Below are 20,355 nucleotides of genomic sequence, written 5' to 3'. Positions count from 1 at the left end.
ATGCATGTTGTATAGAACAGTAACATATCCTTCGGGTTGACCTTCGCGAGTTTTAGCTGCTTTAGAAAATACAGGCGTGTTGCGGTCTTTTTGCAAATATAATTAACATGTACATTCCACTTGAGGTCGTCTGAAACTAAAACTCCTAATAGCTTTGCGGACGAGACAACTTCGATTTGCTTATTATTAATAGTGATAGGGTCTACAGTACTAGGTAAACTAGAAAAAGATATTCTCAGCTCTTTACTCTTATACTTGTTTAGCTGAAAACCATCAACTTCAGACTGCCAAACAAGTTCATCAACGCATGATTGCATGCAACCGTTGTTTCGTGCTTGGATACTGACTCGGCGAGAGTGGTATCATCTACATATTTCCAGAGAGTTGTGTCAGCTACAGAGAGAGTCTAGATTTTGCGAGAAATGTTCAAACATGAACAACAGTAAGACACTACCTCTCTGGAACGTATCATTTTTTTTTCATTCGCCCGCTGTAAACACTACCTCTGTACGTTGTTATTCAAGGCTAGGGGCATTGTTGTCACAGGCAGACATAATATATAATGTATAATATAATACTAATACTTAATATAATACCTTAAATTTTTATACGAGTCTTGACGTATTGGGCAAGTAAAAATACATATGACGAGTAAAAATGTACGATACTGCACACTAAAATGCCTATTAATTAAGAGATTTATTGTCTAATCTTTTATTTTCTCAAAATGCCGACTTTCGACCATTTTTAGATCTTTCTTTCCTTCTCTTTGAATACAGAAGCAATTTAGCTTCTGTGTTTTGCTATTTTAAAGATAAATTTCAAGAAAATTACGTAATAAATGCGTATTGCAAAAATTTTCCCACTCTTCAAAAACTAGTAAAAGACACTGTCCTCCCTTCAACAAATTCCCCTTCCCTCTAAAATCCAAAAGGGCACCGGAGGACTCTCCTAGTACATGACATAAGTGGTCTCGATTCTCTTCCATTATTATGCCTTGAGAAAGAATGAAACCAGGTAAATCGAAAAGAAAACAAGACTATTTAATTCTTCATTTTAATTTAATTTTACCACACAGCTACACTTTTATTATATAAGAGCCAAGAAAATCAACAATACAATAATCAAAGGTACGATGTGTTTTACAGAATTAACCAAAAACGCAAAGCCAGGCTTTTAAGGCAATGAACTGTAATACAAACTGACTTGAATAAAGGCATGTTTCAATAAAAAGGCCTTAGCGGGATTTCGCTACACATTATATTGATATATCTATTTTAGCGAAAAATAACTCTTAATATGCGTGACTGAAATTCATTTGCCATCTTTTTTAAAATTGCTGTTATTTTAATACTGATAAAAATACATTATAACTCGTTGCTCGGCTCCTTTGACAACTAAAATATTAGCTATATAGCTCTTCGGTCTAAATTCCGTCGTCGCCGTTGACATCTAAAAAAAGAGAAGTTAATAACATGGTTGAAGACTTGTCATTTGAGTGATACGATCCATAAGCATCGTAAAAAACTCTAGGCTGTTCACAGTCCCCTATTTTTCTGTGAAGTCGTAGAGATCGATCGTTGAGTTCGATGGGCCGCCATCTTGGTTCATGAACGCGAGCGACCCTACCCACGGGCTCGACCGCGGTCAAACGACAGAAATACGCAAAAAACAAGAAAAGTACTCCAAAGAAAGGGGTTCAATTCTCACAGTACAAAGACTGGTACATTACCTGTATCCTGACAATTTACTAAGTTTTTTGGAGCTTTACTAAAAAAGTTCTTGGTTGAAAACAGCGGTTGAAAACAGCGACAAGCGTACTTGTCGGCGCCATTTTGTCAAAGCACTTTGGTTCGGATGCGGATCATTTAAAAAGTAAAAACACTCGTATATCTGAGGAAATGGGAATATGTTTACACTCAGCGAATATTTTATCGATCTTTGCTCATACTAACACTTCAATATGAACGTAACTCCCCAAAATAGAAAGAAAAGCTGCCTGAGACGTTTGACCGCGGTGAACCCACGGGCTTTTTGTACCCTCTCCAGTTTTCGCTCCAATTAGGGACCAAGATGGCGGCCCGTCGAACTCCACGATAGATCTCTACGACTTTACAGGAAAATAGGGGACTGTGAAAAGTCTAAAAAGGACTCCCTCCCCGCTTCTGAATTATCAGGATTTTACAGCATATACCGTACATCTTGGCGCAGTATTTATCCACGTAGTATTCGTAGCATCGGCTTTTCAGAATCAAGCAGAAATACCTTATTAATCGGGCGTGGCCGATTTATAGTTTACCCTTTGGTCGTCCTAGACGATAGTCTCCTGTCGGCTAAAAATGACGGGGATAGCCTGGGCCAATCGGTTTCATTTCAGTTTTGACAGGAACACTGGGTCGACTTTTGGGCGAGTTTGATCGTAGCACGAGTCAAGTTCGAGCCCGAGTCAACTTCGAGTCACGAGTCAACTTCGAGTCAAGTTAAATTTCTTTTTTTTTTTTTTGCAGTTTTATTTTTAATTGCTGTGTGAAAATTATATACGTACCGGAGGTATAAGAACAGCAAGATTTGAGTCATTTGACCTCTTCTTTCAGTTTCACTGTCGATTGCGACAGTTTAGTCCTGCATCACAGGCAGCCCAAGCTCTCTATCAGATTACCTTTGGACGTGACTCTTGCTTATAAGCGGTGTTGTGTTACAAAGATTCGATTTATAAGGGTTTGTATGGGAACGCAACGGTTTTGCTTTAAAATTAAAAAATCGTATATTTTACGAATAAAATTGACTTACCCCGACTTTGTGTTTTATTCTTTGTTGTTTGCCAGCTTCTCAGGTCGATCTAACGCGATTTCGGCGAGTTATCGTTATTTAGGTTTCCACTGCATGACTCTTCGTCTATGGGTTATATTTACTGTTTTCTGGTTTTCTACTGCTAGCAGCTGCTGTAAACAAGTTGGCTTTTCTGTCACAGCGACGAATATCCACAAGTTAAAGTACCTGAATCATTCTTAGCGACATTCTTAGCCTTAATCGTCGTCTGAGAAAGTTAGCAGTTATAATTTTTCTTTTGTTTGTTTGTTTTTGTTGCTGTTGTTGCTTCTTTTTTTAATGTTTCACAATTCCGCGTTTTAGGATATTCCGCCATTCCACCGTGCCGTTCTGTCATTCCACCATTCCTCCGAATAGGGTCACCCTTTCATTTCTTGTATGGGATCCCTGTGGATAAAACAAGATGGCGCTCGAGTCAAGAAGGGCTAATATTTTTGAACTTCACGTCAATTTTCACGCTTTCTTGTTGAAATGGAACCTCTGCCTCAGCTGTGTGTAATTAATACAGGTAGGAATCTGTGAGGAAAATCTATTATGAATGCCGAGGAACGTTTGAAAAGCAGTTGCGAACAAATGCAGGACTAAACTGTCGCAATCGACAGTGAAACTGAAAGAAGAGGTCAAATGACTCAAATCTTGCTGTTCTTATACCTCCGGTACGTATATAATTTTCACACAGCAATTAAAAATAAAACTGCAAAAAAAAAAAAGAAATTTAACTTGACTCGAAGTTGACTCGTGACTCGAAGTTGACTCGGGCTCGAACTTGACTCGTGCTACGATCAAACTCATTTTGGGCTAATCTGCAATCTGGTTCTCTTCTTTGCTTCGGCGGGAGGACAGAGAAAAAAAGCTTAAGGGGTAAAGTACTAATAATCACCATTGTGAAACTGTAGTTGCTTTGACAAGTTGAAGCTATTTTTGTAAATAAAAGGGGTAACGTCATTCATGTCACGCAATGTTTTTGTGGGAAACTTTGAAACTAGACGCTTTGCTGGGGGTGACCCTATTCGGCGGAATGACGGAATGGCGGAATGAAGGAACGGCACGGCGGAATGGCGGAATATCCTAAAACGCGGAATGACGGAATATTCTAAAACGCGGAATTGTGAAACATTTAAAAAAGAAGCAACAACAGCAACAAAAACAAACAAACAAAAGGAAAATTATAATTGCTAACTTTCTCAGACGGTGATAATAAGGCTAAGAATGTCGCTAAGAATGATTCAGGTACATGTACTTTAACTTGTGGATATTCGTTGCCGTGACAGAAAAGCCAACTTGTTTACAACGGCTGCTAGCAGTAGAAAACCAGTAAACAGTAAATATACCCTATAAACGAAGGGTTCTTTATATATCTTCTTAATCCTTCGAAGGATACTCGAGTGATTGAGGGAGGATTTCGTTATTTTACAGAGTTCTTGTCCCGCTCGAGACAATGAAACGTATAAAGCTGAAATACGCTAACGAAGCCGTTAGAAAGAAAACGAAAGGGCCTGAAATTAACTGAGTTTGTACTGACATATTAATAAAAAGGAAATCCACAACAAGGCCAGGGGTTTCCAGATGGTCACCCATCCAAGTACTAACCCTGCCCAACAGGGCTTAACTTTGGCGATCGGATGAGAACCGGTGCTTTCCATGTGGTATCAGAAAGAGCGCGTAAATCAGCTTATAACAGTGTTAGTCCAGTTAAATCATCGTTCAAAAGATCCATTATAACCAGGTATTTCTGTTCTTTATTTGCATGACTCTTGTCAGTCTTTGCTTCGTCTGGGACTGATACCACAAGGAAAGCACTGGTTCTTGTCTGATCGCCAAAGTTAAGCCCTGTTGGGCGGGGTTAGTACTTGGATGGGTGACCATCTGGAAACCCGTTGTTGTGGGTTTCGTTTTTTTTTTTAATTTCTCAGTACGAACTCAGTAAATTTCAGGCCCTTTCGTTTTCTTTCTAACGGCTTCGTTAACGAACTTCGGCTTTATACATTTCATTGTCTCGGGCGGGACGAGAACTCTGTAATTTTACGAAATCCTCCCAGTCGATCACTCGAGTATCCTTCGAAGGATAGCCTTATTATCGCCGTCTGAGAAAGTTAGCAATTATAATTTTCCTTTTGTTTGTTTGTTTTTGTTGCTGTTGTTGCTTCTTCTTTTTAATGTTTCACAATTCCGCGTTTTAGGATATTCCGTCATTCCGCGTTTTAGGATATTCCGCCATTCCGCCGTGCCGTTCCGTCATTCCGCCGAATAGGGTCACCCCATTGCTGGTTTTTACAAATAGCAGTGTGATCTGGCGGTACATTTTTTTGAGGCGGACTCCACTTTAAAACTATTTTTTATATATTTAGCAAGAAGTATGTCGATTTTCATTTCCGCACAGTTGGGCGTCAAAGTCGCCTGTCACAAAGAGTAGAATGTTTGCACAACATGTTTTGGATATATTTTAGATTTGACTAGTGACGTTAGTAAGACACTTCTCAAGACGTCAGCAAAATATTGGCAATGTACAGTATTGGTGTGAACTTGAATGGAATTTTTTACGAGATCAGTAAAGCTATCGAATGAAAAGATGACTTGAAAATGAAAACTTCGAATAATTATAATTAAATACCAATTGAATTTTAGATGAGAAATTCCGGAAGTGACATCTGTGTTCAAAATAGGAATTTTTGTACAACTTAAAGTTCCGAAATAAAGACCACATGTTTTGTAAAAATCACAGACAAACATGATCAGGAAAACAAAACAGGCCAATGGGTTTTATTCACGAAAATACAACTTTCTTAAGAAAGAGTTTGTAAACAAGACAATGGAATCGAATTACATTTCACACGAAATTTGCATACATTTGAACTTGCAAAAAAGAAGTATCTCTGCAGAGACATAATAGCGAGACCTTGCATTAATAATTATTGTATTCTGATCTGATTGTTATTTTTTATGCATTAACTATTTGAAAGTGGTTCTCATCGATGAAAACAAAACGGTTTTTCATTCACTGCTTGAAGTATTTATAGACGTGAAAACATTCGCTTAATCAAATTACATTCTGCACGAAATATTTTGTATCCATTTGTCCCGAAACTTTGGGGAAATTGAAATCTTTGTTGGACAGTACTGCATAAAAGCAGTTCATAGAATTGAATAAAAAGATAAGAACCATATTGATAAAGGAAATTTTAAAACTTTATTTTGGCTCATTTTGACGAAATTCAGGATTTTCAAAGACTGCCAGTAAACGGCTGTATCTTGTCTGTCTCTAACGATTTTGCTACGGTTTCGAACGAGCTAATTTTTCAACATGATATCATGGTAGCGGGCAGAAGTCGGTTCGTTCTGAATTTTTCAATACGGTATACAAGTTACAGGTCAATATACAGACCCTCTGTACAGTAAAAAACGTTTTGGGAACAAACCATTGTGAACTTATTTTCTATGTTGATCAGTAAAATCCTTAGTACGACATGGGGTTTGTTATCAAGTTCGTTAGTACGTTAATACTGCAAGGTGTATAACCTCAGAGAATTATTATCAAGTGTGTTTTGTTTTATTAGCGGTTTATACTCTAAGGTCTTGGTATGGGAGATCAAAAGTAAGGCAAATTTCTGTTATTATCTGATTGCTTGGCACAGATTAGTACGATACTGAATTGGTTAGGAAATGTAAACAAACATTAAATTGAATGAGAGTAGAAAGGGAGGGACAGGTGGGGGTGAAAGGCTAAGGAGATGGAAAGGGAGGGAGAATTAAAATCCATGCTTGGTTATATCACGCAACCTTTTACTTCTGTTGTTTTCTCACAAGTACAAAACTTAAGGTGGGGTTCTACCTGAATTTGAATGAAACTTTAAGAGATTTAAAGAAGGGATTGAAGAAAAGAATGGAAACACCACCAAACAGTTGACCCCCTCGCAAGAGCACTCCGGGTTGTCAGGAGACTGTTTGGTGTCCGTCCACCAATTTTTAACTTCAAATTCAAATTTTAAAATCACATTAAATCTCCAATATTTCTTATTTGTCTAAATTTTACTAATCCTTTGAGAAAAACTATCGCCTCTCAGACATCCCCCAAAATCGTCCAAAAATTAACAAAATACTGCAAAACAAATATATATGGGATAAGTAAAGCTTTTTTGGATTCCTTGAAACGCGGCTGAAATGGTTTTCAGTGTTTTCCAGCCCTTATACTTTGGGTCAGTACTACTATTCTTCACCAGTTGCTATTACAGTAATGGTATGAAACAAATACCTAATCATTGGTCAATAAGTTGTGATCATTTTCTTGACAATAGTAACCTGATTAGGAGTTGTATACTGTTCCATTAAAGTGTAAGGGCTGGAAAATACTGAAATGCGTCAGCCACCTAAAGCGTTGGAAAAATTGGTCTTCAGGTAAAAACCCCGCCTTTATTAAGTATTGTGAAAAGGCTGCTTTTTGCTAAGTGTTACAAATTTATATTTTCTAGACGTCTAGTTCAATCGTTTATTTGTATTGTGCGAAATATATTTTTATAAATTGAGACCATTATGTCATTAAGTAATGATGCAATCTTGAAAACATTCCAGATTTTCATTATTAAATAGAAACACGAAAATTACAAATTTGGGAAAACAAGCCTGTCAAAATGACGTTGCCATGGTGATTTCAAGTTACTGGCACCAATAACTAATCCTACCAAATTATTGCAAGATAAATTTTAGATAAACGCGCAAAGTTTGGCAGCGTTTGGTTGAATCTTGAAAAAGTTATAAGCGTCCAAAGTCAGCGCGGGCCTCAAAAGCCCCCCCCCCCTCCGGCCTGAATAGGTTTAAGTGACTGTTTTTCCAGTGATTTTTACTGTACTGTACCCTGCCGTTCAAGTCAAAACAGATAGCTAATTATTAAGCGCCCGATTTTAAGCTTCTCAAGCTTCTAAAGCTTCTTGTTGTTACTTATTTTCGCGGGCACTTAATTTCGCGAAAATGGAACAGCCATATTTCGCGGAAATTTATATGAACAAAACGATATAACAAAACAAAACTTTAAAAACAGTTTGACATGTTCCTTGCAACAAAGTAGAGCTAGTTTGACGACTGTACCAAGGTAATTAAGTAGTAAACTGACGGCAACGCTGAATAGCATTAACGGCTTACGAATGAAAAATAACAGAGTTCAGAATATAATATATTCCCGTTTAAATGGATGCAACATGCACTACTTACTTTCTGTTCCAGGGTGCGGTGGTTTGACATTACCGCCGATCTGACCAGCGCCTTAAAAATAAAACAAAAAACAAAACAAAAAAGAAAATGAAAATTAAATACATAGAATTGTAAGTAGTTGTTTCTAATGAGAGTCATGAACGGGTGGGGGATATAAATCTCATTTTTTAGCCGATTGCTTTTCCAAATCCCAGACCCAGTTCTATTGTTTTTGTGTCTGTGGTTCTCATTCCCAGTGACCCAATCCCATTTTTCCAATTAAAATTTGCCCAAATCCCATTTCCCAGGTTACCCCTTCTGGCCCATCTCTAATAAGTTCTTTTTGTCTTTCCGAGAACGAAAAACTAGCGCGTCCCTGAACCACTCGTCTTTCTTCCTTTCTCTTCTTTCTTTTGACATTCTGCTTGCTCGTGACTTTAAATTATTGCGTGACGACCAACGTCTCCGTTGCGTGACGATCCATGCTAGGTCATCGTACTAGAAAGTTACTAAAAAACCTTGACTTGTCCCTTACATCAAGCCAGTTCCCTCTCTAAGTTGTTTTTCTCCTGCACAATTACGTTTTCCCAAGTTTTATAGCGGAGCTCCACAGCGGCCCGAAGGGCCGCAGAGCGGAGCCCCATACCCATAGAAAATTCACAGAAATATGAAAACCATGAACTTGAGTTTTCATGGTCATCATGGCTAGCGGCATGGCTCGCGGGCGCGTACGTACGGCGTACGGTGTTGCGCACTTCAGAAATAGATAAACCCTCATCTATTTGTTACTGGGCATCAAAGTTATGGTCAATTGACAGCTGTCAATACAAGGTATCCGCTGACCAGTATCACGTGATAATATCGCGGGCTCAGGTGTATAACTCATCGAGGTAACGCGTTTTTATAAAGTTGACCGCTGACCGGAAATGGTTTTTCTATTGGATTGCGGGCTCATTAACTTTTTTTTTCCTACGGTCAGTAAATTCAGATATTTTAATAAAGGGCAAAGTAAATTACCGGGGAGCTCCGCTTTTAGGCTTGGCTAAATCTATTTAATATTGTTCAAGGAGGCAAGCGTGGCCGAGTGGTTAAGGGTGCTGTTGTTGTAATCCGGAGGTCCCCGGTTTAAGACATGTCCTTGCCACTAGCTGGATTTGTTTCTCGATCGTCCCGTGTTCAAATCCTCGGTCACGCTTTGTATATAGCCAACTGGTCTGCCTTCTGCCAGTTGGGATTTTTAACCTTGTTATGTTCATTTAAAATATTTGTTTCCTCTGTTTCAGTGGCATGCCTGTAAACTAGCTATCTCGTAGAGATATGAAGCTAAGTGCATGACCATTATAAACAACATTATTTATTTATTTTTTAACAGGACCTATTTTTGATAACAGTGCTGCTTGTGTTAAGTTCGAATTCGTCATGGATACCTAGAAGAAGGGGATGTTGCGTTCATTTCTTTTTCTATTCCTCTCAAAATGGTAGCTATTTTTGACGAATTAAGAGACTGCTTCAAAACCTGTTGTCTGATAATTTACATGAAATTGGCGACTTACAGTTGTCCACGTTGCAAGTTTTTTTACACCACTCCTTAACAAAGCTTTGTATGTAGTCGTCTGGGTCATTACAGTATTCTTCGCCTCCATTTTCAGCAACGAATTCTGCGCAATGCGGATGTTTGTCTTCACATGCTACTGTACAAAATAAGAAAAATATATAAAATGCCCCAAGTCATAAACGGTTGATGTCATTTTTGCGACACTTAAAAAATTGTTCACTATCATCCTAAGTTTTTAAACCAAAAAAAATAACATATCATCCTACACCACCACGTTGACCGGCCAAATCCCCGAAAAATTAGGCGTGAAATAAAATTTAGGTCTAATAATTGCCTCATTAATATATAACTTCTTTTTATTATTTTGTAAGTCAGTAATGTTTTAATTGACACCTCGTGCTTTGTCCTTATGCTACGCGCCCAGTGAATAGTTAACCTCATATAGCGTTTAACTGTTTGTCGGTGCTAATTAAAGATGACGCGCTCTTTGACATGTCATGTGATGAGTCATTCAATAAATAAGTAGTAGATAAAATATGAGCGGGAGATCTGTATGGGCGTTTACAATGGCTCGCCGATCCCATACAGATCGGACGCGAATATTTTATTCTACTTGTGAAATGAAAACAATAAATTGAATGCAAAGTATTGTTATGCGAATCAGTACAGATCTGTATTAAAAGTTAATGAATACTAATTAGCTGAGCAGGAGTTTGTATCAAAAGCTAAGTTAATTCTATTGTTTGATTTGTATTGGGGTTTACAGTTGAATACATGTGATCTGAATATGGTACTGGGATTGGTTTGCACCCGCATGAATATTTAATAAATTTTACAACTTTTGATATTTACCAAGTGAGCAGTTAACACCATAAAATCCATCTTCACAGATGCAGAAATTGAGAACGGAGCAATATCCATGGCCGGAGCAGTTGTTTAGTCGTTTACAGGAAGCTGCAAAGTGGATGAAATACTATCATTACTCTACATTTTCAAACATAACTATTGACAACAGCATTTCTTAACTGTTGAGACAATTCGTTTATTGTTTTCTGATAACTGTGATAGGTTTTTCTTCCCCAACGTTAACCCTCTAGTACATTTTGTTTGGCCACGAATCCGGGTCCGAATGTCAACGACACTAGTATCAGTATCTTTATTAACCTTCAAAAACAACCTTGAGATAGAGCTGAGGAGATTGTTCTGACAGGGGGAGGGATTATTGTCGCTCTTTTAAGGCTGGTTCTCATATGATCGCTCCGATCGTTTCTTTCGTATCATCGATCTTTTTCAACAATTGAGACGATCGTAGGAGATAGAAGCGACCAGGGGGTTCTCATATGATCGTCCTGATCGCCTGGTGTAAGCGAAGACCTACGAAATACAGTCATTTTATCCCTAGATCCAACACAATGACAGCCTTTAATGAAAGAGCAAAACTTGTAGCCTACCATCTTCTTAGTTATTGCAGTTTTACGGCGAAGAAGGGAAAGAGAAGCTAGAAGGATAGAACACGGGCGATCCAAGCGATCGTGATCGCCCCGATCGCCGCAGTCATTAGGCATCGCCTGTGTAATGTTCCCATATACTCGCCCCGATCGCAAGAAAACCGTTTGAAGTGACAGAGGCAATAGAAACGATCGGGCGATTATATGAGAACGAGCCTTTACAGTATAACAATGTTAAAACCAAGACATACGTTTAGAAAGTGTAAAGTCCACTGTGATTGCCCGATTCAAGTCCATTGGCTGTCTGTTACCCACGTGATCAACAGCCAAAGCCAGAAGTGTATACGCCTTCTCTGGGGGTAGGGGTAGGAAGGTTGTATCGTCTGTTATGCCTGACAGTAGGGGGAGTAGGGTTTGTTCTTGGAAAGGGTCTAAAAACGGAACAAAAAGAGCAATCAAAAACTTCAAGTTGATGTTCCAGGGATTTATATCATGTTACGTGAAGGAGAATTGTTCGTTGGCATGATGATGATGATGATGATGACGATGCTAATATTTATACAGGATAACCCTGTCAATGAAATAAGCATTGGTATCAAAGGAGGTCTCTAGACGCCTTTAAAAGGTGTAAAACATTAAAAGGTCAACTCACGGTCGATTTAACATCTAATTCATCTAATTCATCTAATGTCCCTCGAGAATTCAATAAAGGATTCCGTAGATTTAATGTAGTTTCAGTAAAATAGAAAGATCGCGTGGCAACTTTATTAAAATAAGTGTTCAATAGTGCTCTCGGAGTGCTTTATGCTAAAGAAAACAGATCATGGGGGGAAACCCCTTCACTTAGTCATTGTGAATATCAAGTCTAAGGAACGCTTGAATTGAGCACTGGCCAGTGTGCAGGCGTTACTTTTAAGGCACAAGTCAAGTTCCTATCGAGCAAGTTTAAAACTGGTAAAACCCAGTGGCTGAATAATACGGAAACGAAAGACGTGTGATGCAAATGAAGCAGTTCAAATTAGCAAACAACGACTTACCATTACCCTCCGAGATTTGGTAAAATATGTCAACTGACTGGACCCCAGACCCCTCGTCTCGTGTATCGATATCCACAGCCAGTTTTCCAACCTTCATGACGTCACTTATAACAGATATATTGGAGGACGGGCTTGAACTGTCAATCTAGATAGAAATATATTATATATTGAATCTTTAGTTTTTGCATGTAACTATACAGTAGAATAAACGTTGTCGTTGAAAAAACGTGGCCTCTTTAAAAATTATTCCACGAGCGCGCGGTGGATATGAGATGGTAGATTGGCTATAACGATCTCGTATCCAACAAGCGCGAGTGGAATAATTGTTTTATTAAAAACGCCCAAAGAATTTCAATATTTTAGCTCCCCAGTTTTTTTGATGACGCGTTCCGGCTACCATATTTGTGTCAATGGTATATGTGATCATATACCATTGCCTGTTAACCAATCAAGACGCAGGAATTGCAATATACCATTGCTAGTTTTTAATAATATATTATATGATTGTCGTAGTATGCTTGATGTTTCGACACGATAATAAAGTTGTTACGTATACTTTATTAAGTAGAATGTATTTTATATTTCAGGTATAGGGACAGTCACAGGTATCAGTCACATCGTTTCAGAAGTGGAACATTTTCCTTGAAGCCGTGAAACAACCTGGAACAATCTAATGTTGTGTCCATTAACAAAACAGAACTTATCATCCTAATATTTTGAGAGCAAAACGTTGGATATAAAATTTCAGTCCTGAAGAATATTTCCTGAAGATTAAGCGAGCTGTTAGATTGCTTAAATTAACAGAAATAACACACATGACTCCTTCCCGTTACTCTTATACCCATTACCTATTTGTTTCACTCTATTATTTAAATTTGCATGTGTTTTACTTTAAACTATCGGTACCCCTTTATCATATCCAAGACTTTGTTCCTATAGCTATAGCGCTACAGCTTTTATTTGCAATGGACTCTGTACCGTGTTAAAGATTGGAGGAGTGTCGATCGGTTCGTTCTTGTCGAAATAGATGCTAGCCTGCGCATCAATCCTTGCTAAAGATGGCAAATTCTTCTTCATGCTAACAGTGAAAGTCACATATCCTTGACCTGTCGTGCCGTTGTTTGGTGGAAGAAAGCCTGTCAGTGGATCATCAGGAGCCTCACCTGTTATTGGAAAGAAATAAAATGCAATTATTCATGCAACGTATGCAGCTGCGAAAAGAAAGCCTGAAAAAAAAAACCCAGGCTTGCAGGGATTTGTACACTGACCTCTGCGATACCGGTAAATCGAGCTAGCAAGCCAACTGGGAGCTGGTCATTAAATTGGTTCATAATATACCCGGGAAAGATGAACATGAAATAATGAATCAGTATGCAATTCATATATGAATTTCGTTTATTGATTATTTCATGGAATCAAATTGACAGATTTTATTCAGTTTTAAGAATATATAAAAAGAATATATACAGTACCGTATGAAAGTACTGCTTAATAGCTGTAAGGGTCTTACTACAGTGAGAAGGGCCGCGGGGGGGGGGGGGGGGTTGGGTTGGGGGATGAATCCAACTCAGAATACGCGTTTTCAGTATTTTTTAACCGTATTCAGTATTTTTGAACGAAAAATACCAAAATTGCAAAAAGTATTTTTTAAATTATTTATTTAGAAAATAACACAAAAGGAAAAAAAATTACACTATTACGATACTTTACAAGATACTACTTACAATTCACAATACAGTGGCAACGGATCAGAAATGTAACAAAATAATATAAAAAGCGATGGAAATCTTTCCCTAAATAATATAAAGAAACTACATAATACACATTGAAGATAGCGAAGGAGAGGTTAGATAGCTGTTAATGTCAGTACTTAAAGGTGTTCTATTCTATATTTATAAATAACTTTATTTATAAAATCCGAGATTGATAATGAATCGTTCTGGAGTTTCAATTTATAAATATAATAACACATGTATAAAAGAGTGTAGTTTAGCTTTCTTTTTAATTCATCACTCGGTGTTGTTTTACGTTCAACTAAGACAGCGTCACAATTTGTAACGGGTTCAGCCTTATAATCTCTCAGAATCACTGGTGTCACGTTAACTTTTCTCTCTTTAAAACCTCTCTAAAGCTGGAGCCGGTCCGACGGTGTCAGTCTTCGAGAGTGTTGACTGTATTTTTGTAGTCAAGGGGTGGATTTGGAGGAAAATTGATCTACTTGTTTTCGCCGACTAGAGCATGAAATTGACCATAACTGTTATGATTGGCTGTTGGAAGACTGAATGTAACAACAACATAATACCTGTCTCAGGATCGAGGCTCTGAAATTCCCAGCGTGCTTCACGAGTCAAGACATCTATACCGGCTAGCACTCGGAGGTAAATGTTCTTCTCCGAGACAAGGTCGATTGTTTCCTAATAAATAAACAAATAAAAAAGAGTTATTTAACAGTTATCCTGCGAAATCGCGCGGAATATCGCCAGATACTTAGCCGACGAGGCCGTAGGCCGAGTTGGCTAAAATCAGACGATATTCCGCAAGATTGAGCAGGATCAGTGGCGTAGCCAGGGGAGGGTTCCAGGGGTTCCGGAACCCCCCTTCGGGATATCGCATAGCTAATTCAAGAGAAAAAATATTATTAGAACCCCCCTTTAATTCCGCCAGATTAGAAAAATGAAATTAGGAAACCCTGTGCGAGCTGCCATCCAGTACTATGCAGATGATCTACCATCACCCCAAGTTGTAGATGTGGAGCTTGCCTGTTGGCGGCGAAAGTGGCTAAGTGCGGATCAAGACCTACCAAACAGTGCAGTTCAGGCCTTGGCAGAATGTGACAGCGATTTTTATCCAAATGTGCACAAGTTGCTGCGCATCTTGTGTACGTTGCCAATTACATGTACTTCTGCAGAATGTGAGCGATCGTTCAGCACATTGCGCAGACTAAAGACATACCTGCGGGCTACAATGACCAGCGAGCGAGAGTCAGGACTTGCTCTTATGAACATACATTACAACAGACAAATTGACATTAGTGCAACAGTCGACATTTTTGCACGGAAGCATCCACGGTGCCTACTTCTGGCTGATATACTAGCTGACTAGTGAGTGACGGTACGCCGGGAGTGAATGGTACGCCGGAAAAATTACCTGGTACGCGGGATTTTGAGCTTCCCTTCTTAGAAATACTAGCTTCAATTGACTCTAAAATCGCTAAAAATTTATGCTCAGAATCAAGGAGATGCCATTTCTGGGGACCGCAAATTTGAAAATTTCCCGGGGGGGGGGGGGCATGCCCCCGGCCCCCCCTAGCGCTCAGTTTTACGTTCACAATTACAATTTACATTTGGAACCCCCCTATACAAAAATCCTGGCTACGCCGCTGAGGATTATTGTTTTATTATTCGACAAATTGTCAACGAAACACATTTTGCAGATAGAAAAACTGTAATTATGCAGCGCTTTACAAGATTTCGGACGAATGGTTGGTCCGTTGGTTATCTTCGCAACCTACGTATATCGCAGGATATATGTTATGTACGGATGACAGATAACGTTAACATTTTGACCATATATGTACAGCGCGCGCATGTGTTTAATAATAATGCCATTAATATCATAAGTGACAAATAACTCCTTAATTTTGGCGCGAAATTTCAACGTTAATTTATAATTTCACATGTGAAATTATAGAATTGCCATGGCAACGTAGTTAGCGGCAAGATGGCGTCCGGAATAAAAGATGTTTTAAAGCTTAAACTTTGTACATTTTCGCTTGAATTTCATCTTAGCCAGCTAGCCTTGGCCATGTAATAAAACTTTTGATGATATTTTATATTTCAAAACGTCAAAACGACTTCAAGACTTAAGCCAATTAAAAATGGCATCGAGCGGATTTTTGAGCGTATTACACGGGCGCCGTTTTCAGTTCATTCAAGACAAACTATGGTCATAATGTGAGAAATAATTGACAGTTGATTCATCTTTGAAACTTTTTGTCAACGGCAAAAAGGAATCTCTAAAAGGTTTTATTCAAAGACTAAAAAACCTTGCGAACTTAAGCAAAATGTTATGTTTTCAACTTTTCAAAGCTCAGAGTTCGCGATGCAATGTACCAGTCAAAAACACCTAAGATTGCAAGCGGAATTTGTCACCTATGATATTTAAATGTAATCAAATGGTGTACTCGTGAAATAAGAAAATAATTTCACTTGCATTTTGTCAAAATTCTAATATAATTTCCCTCGCCTAAAGGCTCGGTAAATTATTAGAATTTTGACAAAACGCGCGTGAAATTATTTCCTAATTTCACGAGTACACCATTTGATTACCCATACTTAGTTATCTGAAACACTGATCATGCTCCGGATCATTCCAAAAGGACGCACCGTCCCCTATTTTCTTATGTGGCAACTTCTTCCTCTAATTTTCATACCTGAAGAGAGGCTCTTGTATTGGTCAGTTTTTTATTAAAGCTACCAAATCCAAATCCTGTGATTCTAAATGTTCGAATGTCCAAGTCTTGATCCAGTGTGTGTAGAATAATCACGTGTTGCGCAGGAGCTGTCGCATTAGGATCGTTCTCAAACCTGATCTTGTAGTTCAGCGGCGTCTCCACTGACATAAAGCGCGCGTCTCCGTATCCTGGAGGACCAATCATGTCGTTCTATATAAAGGGTTAAACAATTAAGATGGCCGGCGAGTTCTACAGCACGACTACCAACGTATATATCGTCTACCGTCTATGTCATTACATAACATCGAACTCTGCATTTTACACAAAATAGAAGAACTAAGTGACGGTTTTGTTTTACATCACCTTCAATTTTCTTAATAGACTGCTAGCTAGTCTTTCTTTTTCTCTAAAATCCTTGGGGACAAACGAACGAACGCGATATTTTGGCCTTTGTCCCCACGGATTTTAGAGCAAAAGAGAGATAATTGCTTGTAGCCTATTTTCTTAGCGGATGTCTCAGTTACTTTAACCACTTAAAAAGGTTGCGTCTGAGTGTTGGGTTTCTAATTTCTTTTTGACCCATTTTGTTTGTTTCCTTCTTCTCAACTTCCGTTGGTTATCATCATAATTATGAGGCGGTGAAAAACGTAATCAATAGTTGGATTTTCATCTTCACAGCTCTGGTGTTATTTCTGGGGAAATTATATTATATCGGATTCCCATCCAAACACGGTATCAAACAATCGACGAGGGGTGTTGTCCAAGTTCTCAGAACTAACATTGAAATAAATGTATAACTACCAGTAAAGGGAATTGAGACTTTGAACCCTGGAGGCAAACGTGACCGAGTGGTTTAGGGCGCTTGTGTTGTAATCTGAAGGTCCCCGGTTCAAGACCTGCCCCTGCCACTAGCTGAATTTGTTTCTCGGTTGTCCCGAGTTCAAATCCTCGATCACGCTTTGTATATAGCCAACTCGTCTGCCTCTTGCCAGTTGGGATTTTTAGCCTTGTTATGATCATTTAAAATATTTGTTTCCTCTGTTTCAGTGGCATGCCTGTAAGACTCCTGTAAACTAGCTATCTCGAAGAGATATGAAGCTAAGTACATGACCACTATAAACAAAATTAACATTTACAACCTCGTAAGCACTCACCGGATCCAGGGAGCGGACCCAGTTGATAATGAATTTGATTATATCCTTTGCCGTTGACGTTACTTCTGGCACCAAAAGGTTTTTAATCGTCTTGTCATTAAAATCTGCTATGGTCTCCATAATACGCACTCCAGACCCTCCTAAAAAGGAACAGAAGAAAAAGTATTAACTCTAACAAAATTGAATAATTTCAAATAATTTTTCAGATTTTCATTTTTCGCGATAGAGAGCAGAAAAAATAATAAATAAAAGTCTGTTTTTCTCTCGAAATTTAGCACTGGAGTGCGAGGCTCGGCGAGGATTTATGACGCGCGAGTATTGGGGCAAGACAAGAGTGCGCGCGCGTTCGAGGAAAAGTCTTGGAAATGTCCGTTGTCTTTTTTTTCTCCTCTCGCCCCAAGCCCCTTCTCATCCATCCGCCAGTTCAACCAGTTTGCTCGCGTTTCTGATATAACCGCGCGTTCCTCGGACTCTAAGAGAAAAGACAGACTAGGCAGTAGTCTAGTTTCTGATTTTCTTAACGTTATTTCGGTCGACGTGACGCCGATGCAAATTTCCAGCGGTCTTAGACGCATGGTCTGATCACATGTCAGTTTATTGTTCAGTTGTTGTTCCCCGTAGGAAGTTATGAAGTTAGTTACGAAGTTAGGAAGTTATCATATTAAGTCATCACACGATATGCTCTCATTCAATCGAAAAAAGATGTTACGAGAGAGAGGGGACTCAGTGCAAGCTAGCGTACCAAAAACGGCATAATTAAAGGGACTGTGTCACGGCTGAGTTAAGTTTATTTTATTAAGTTTTGCCAAATACTCGCTATAAATCTTAATGTTGGCAATAAAATTACTTCTATAGATCTAAATGACAAAAAAAATAAAACTTCATTTCAATCAAATGGGTCTCCTAGACGTTATAATTAAAAGTAACACGCAAACGAGATTTAACTTTGAAAACCTTTCAGGCCAACAGTATTTCAAAAACCCATTTCGCAATCCGTTTCAATCGTCTTCACTTGTGGCAATCCGTTCCTTCTTTTGTATCTGCGGTGTTATTGAAATGTTCCTTCACTGTTTTAAGTTATTTTTCTATTTCACCGAGTTTGATGGCCATTTCCCATGCCTAAATTTGGCTAAAATCCGCGACACATGCAGTTCCTTTAATATAGACATTATTGGTTTTAAAACAAAAAAGAAGCATTAACAGCTAGAGAAAAAGGAATAAAAATCAAGCAGTCAGAAAGACAAGGACAATTACCACCGCCGAGTGGAGGAAGGGCTGAGGAGATTGCTCCATTGATTCCATCTTCCAATGCCTTTCCCCATTTAATATCACGGTTATCGATCCCTTGCTGTATTATAGAGCCTCCGAAGCTAGTGGCGAACCCAGCCGCGACTTCTGAAGGTTAATAAATTAAAACATACCGGTTGTAAACGGTAAAACAAGTAGTAACTAACTTACTAACTCACTGACTGACTGACTGACTGACTGACTAACTAACTGCAAGACAGCCTGTAGCCTGCGTAGCTGGCGGTATTTTTGGGTTTTAAAGCGCGTACAAGCAAGCGGCGCAGCCGCGAGTGGCTTGGGGAGGAGGAGTTTGTGCGCGCTTTTAAACCCCCAAAATCCCACCCCTGCCCTACATAGGGGGTAGGGAGAGTTCAGCCCCTATGTAGGGCGCGCGAAAGAGAGAGTTCAGGGACTGGACGAGCATGCTTTGTAAATAGCCAACCTCTCTTCCTCCTGCCAGTTGGGATTTTTTGCCCTTTTGTTTACGTGGCATGCCTGGAAACATAATTACATTTTGTGATAAACAAGTCTGGAGCGTTTTGTAACGCGAAATGTTGAATTTTATAAGGGGAAACACCTGGTCTCAGGTGAGCGTGCATAACTATTGCTGTCCCAAACCTCAAGTTAGAATTTAAAATCCCTAAATCTTGGAGGAAAAGAGATCGAAAAAAGGTCCCCTCTTAATGGTTACAAAGTTAAGCTGCATACTTACTAGCAGCATACTTCACAGGAGACGGGATTAAACCACTTATGGCACCAGTGATTGCGCTTGATGCCAGTCCTAAAAATAATTAAAAACAAAACGGTTTTGTCAGAGAACAACAAGCACCGATGATGGCTTAATAAGTAAAACCTGTTTAACAGACTAAGAAAAATACAAGTGATCAACAACCAAAGAATTCGCAACTACGCACGTGACCTTGCATCGTTAATCTTAACAGAAAGTTTTTGCTGATCACCAGATGTGGAGATTATCCGTTTTGCGTACATACCTCCAAAAGAAATTTTCTCATTTTTTATTTTCTGAGTCGCAATATAAGCTGCGACATTCGTCCCTGTATTTAAGATCGCACCAAGGGGACCACCGGCCACATTAATGAACGAAACACGACGCCCTAGAGGGTCTTTGAGCATCACGGGATTGTTGGCAGCGTACGAGTAAAGATTGATACTTTTCCCTGAAAAACCTAAAAACAAAGGAAATATGAGAAAACAGTCCCTTATCATTGGCAGGACAACTGCCTCCTGTCTTCTATCAGTATTGACAATGAGTTTTACCACTTAAGATTAAATTAGAAAAGGATAATCAACATACATTCTTGCCAATCTTTGAGAATAACGATCTTCGATTCGACGAGTTTTTAACTACATTACGAAAAAAATTAAGATCGTCATTTAAAAGGGAGAATTG

At 38.8% G+C, this 20,355-nt stretch overlaps 1 protein-coding gene and 2 pseudogenes across 1 annotated transcript in view; 1 reads left to right on the top strand and 2 right to left on the bottom strand.

Annotated features, from left to right (window-relative positions):
• Positions 1-4,381: 4,381 nt before the first annotated feature.
• LOC144664556 (5S ribosomal RNA) lies at positions 4,382-4,479 on the bottom strand (annotated as a pseudogene).
• A 121-nt stretch (positions 4,480-4,600) lies between these two features.
• LOC144664539 (5S ribosomal RNA) lies at positions 4,601-4,718 on the top strand (annotated as a pseudogene).
• A 5,679-nt stretch (positions 4,719-10,397) lies between these two features.
• The window catches only part of LOC144664101 (uncharacterized), a 34,556-nt gene continuing 24,598 nt past the window's right edge, over positions 10,398-20,355 (bottom strand). The window contains 8 exon segments of the mRNA XM_078525229.1: positions 10,398-10,519; positions 11,265-11,444; positions 12,051-12,195; positions 13,029-13,213; positions 14,353-14,464; positions 16,483-16,713; positions 17,658-17,797; positions 19,937-20,131. Coding sequence (XP_078381355.1) covers positions 10,398-10,519; positions 11,265-11,444; positions 12,051-12,195; positions 13,029-13,213; positions 14,353-14,464; positions 16,483-16,713; positions 17,658-17,797; positions 19,937-20,131 — 1,310 coding nt within the window.

This window comes from Oculina patagonica, chromosome 8 (genome assembly GCF_052425735.1).
Source record: "Oculina patagonica isolate OP01 chromosome 8, crgOcupat, whole genome shotgun sequence".
NCBI classification, from domain to species: domain Eukaryota; kingdom Metazoa; phylum Cnidaria; class Anthozoa; order Scleractinia; family Oculinidae; genus Oculina; species Oculina patagonica.
Note: the sequence above shows the minus strand (reverse complement) of the source record. Positions and strands in the feature narration are given on the sequence as shown.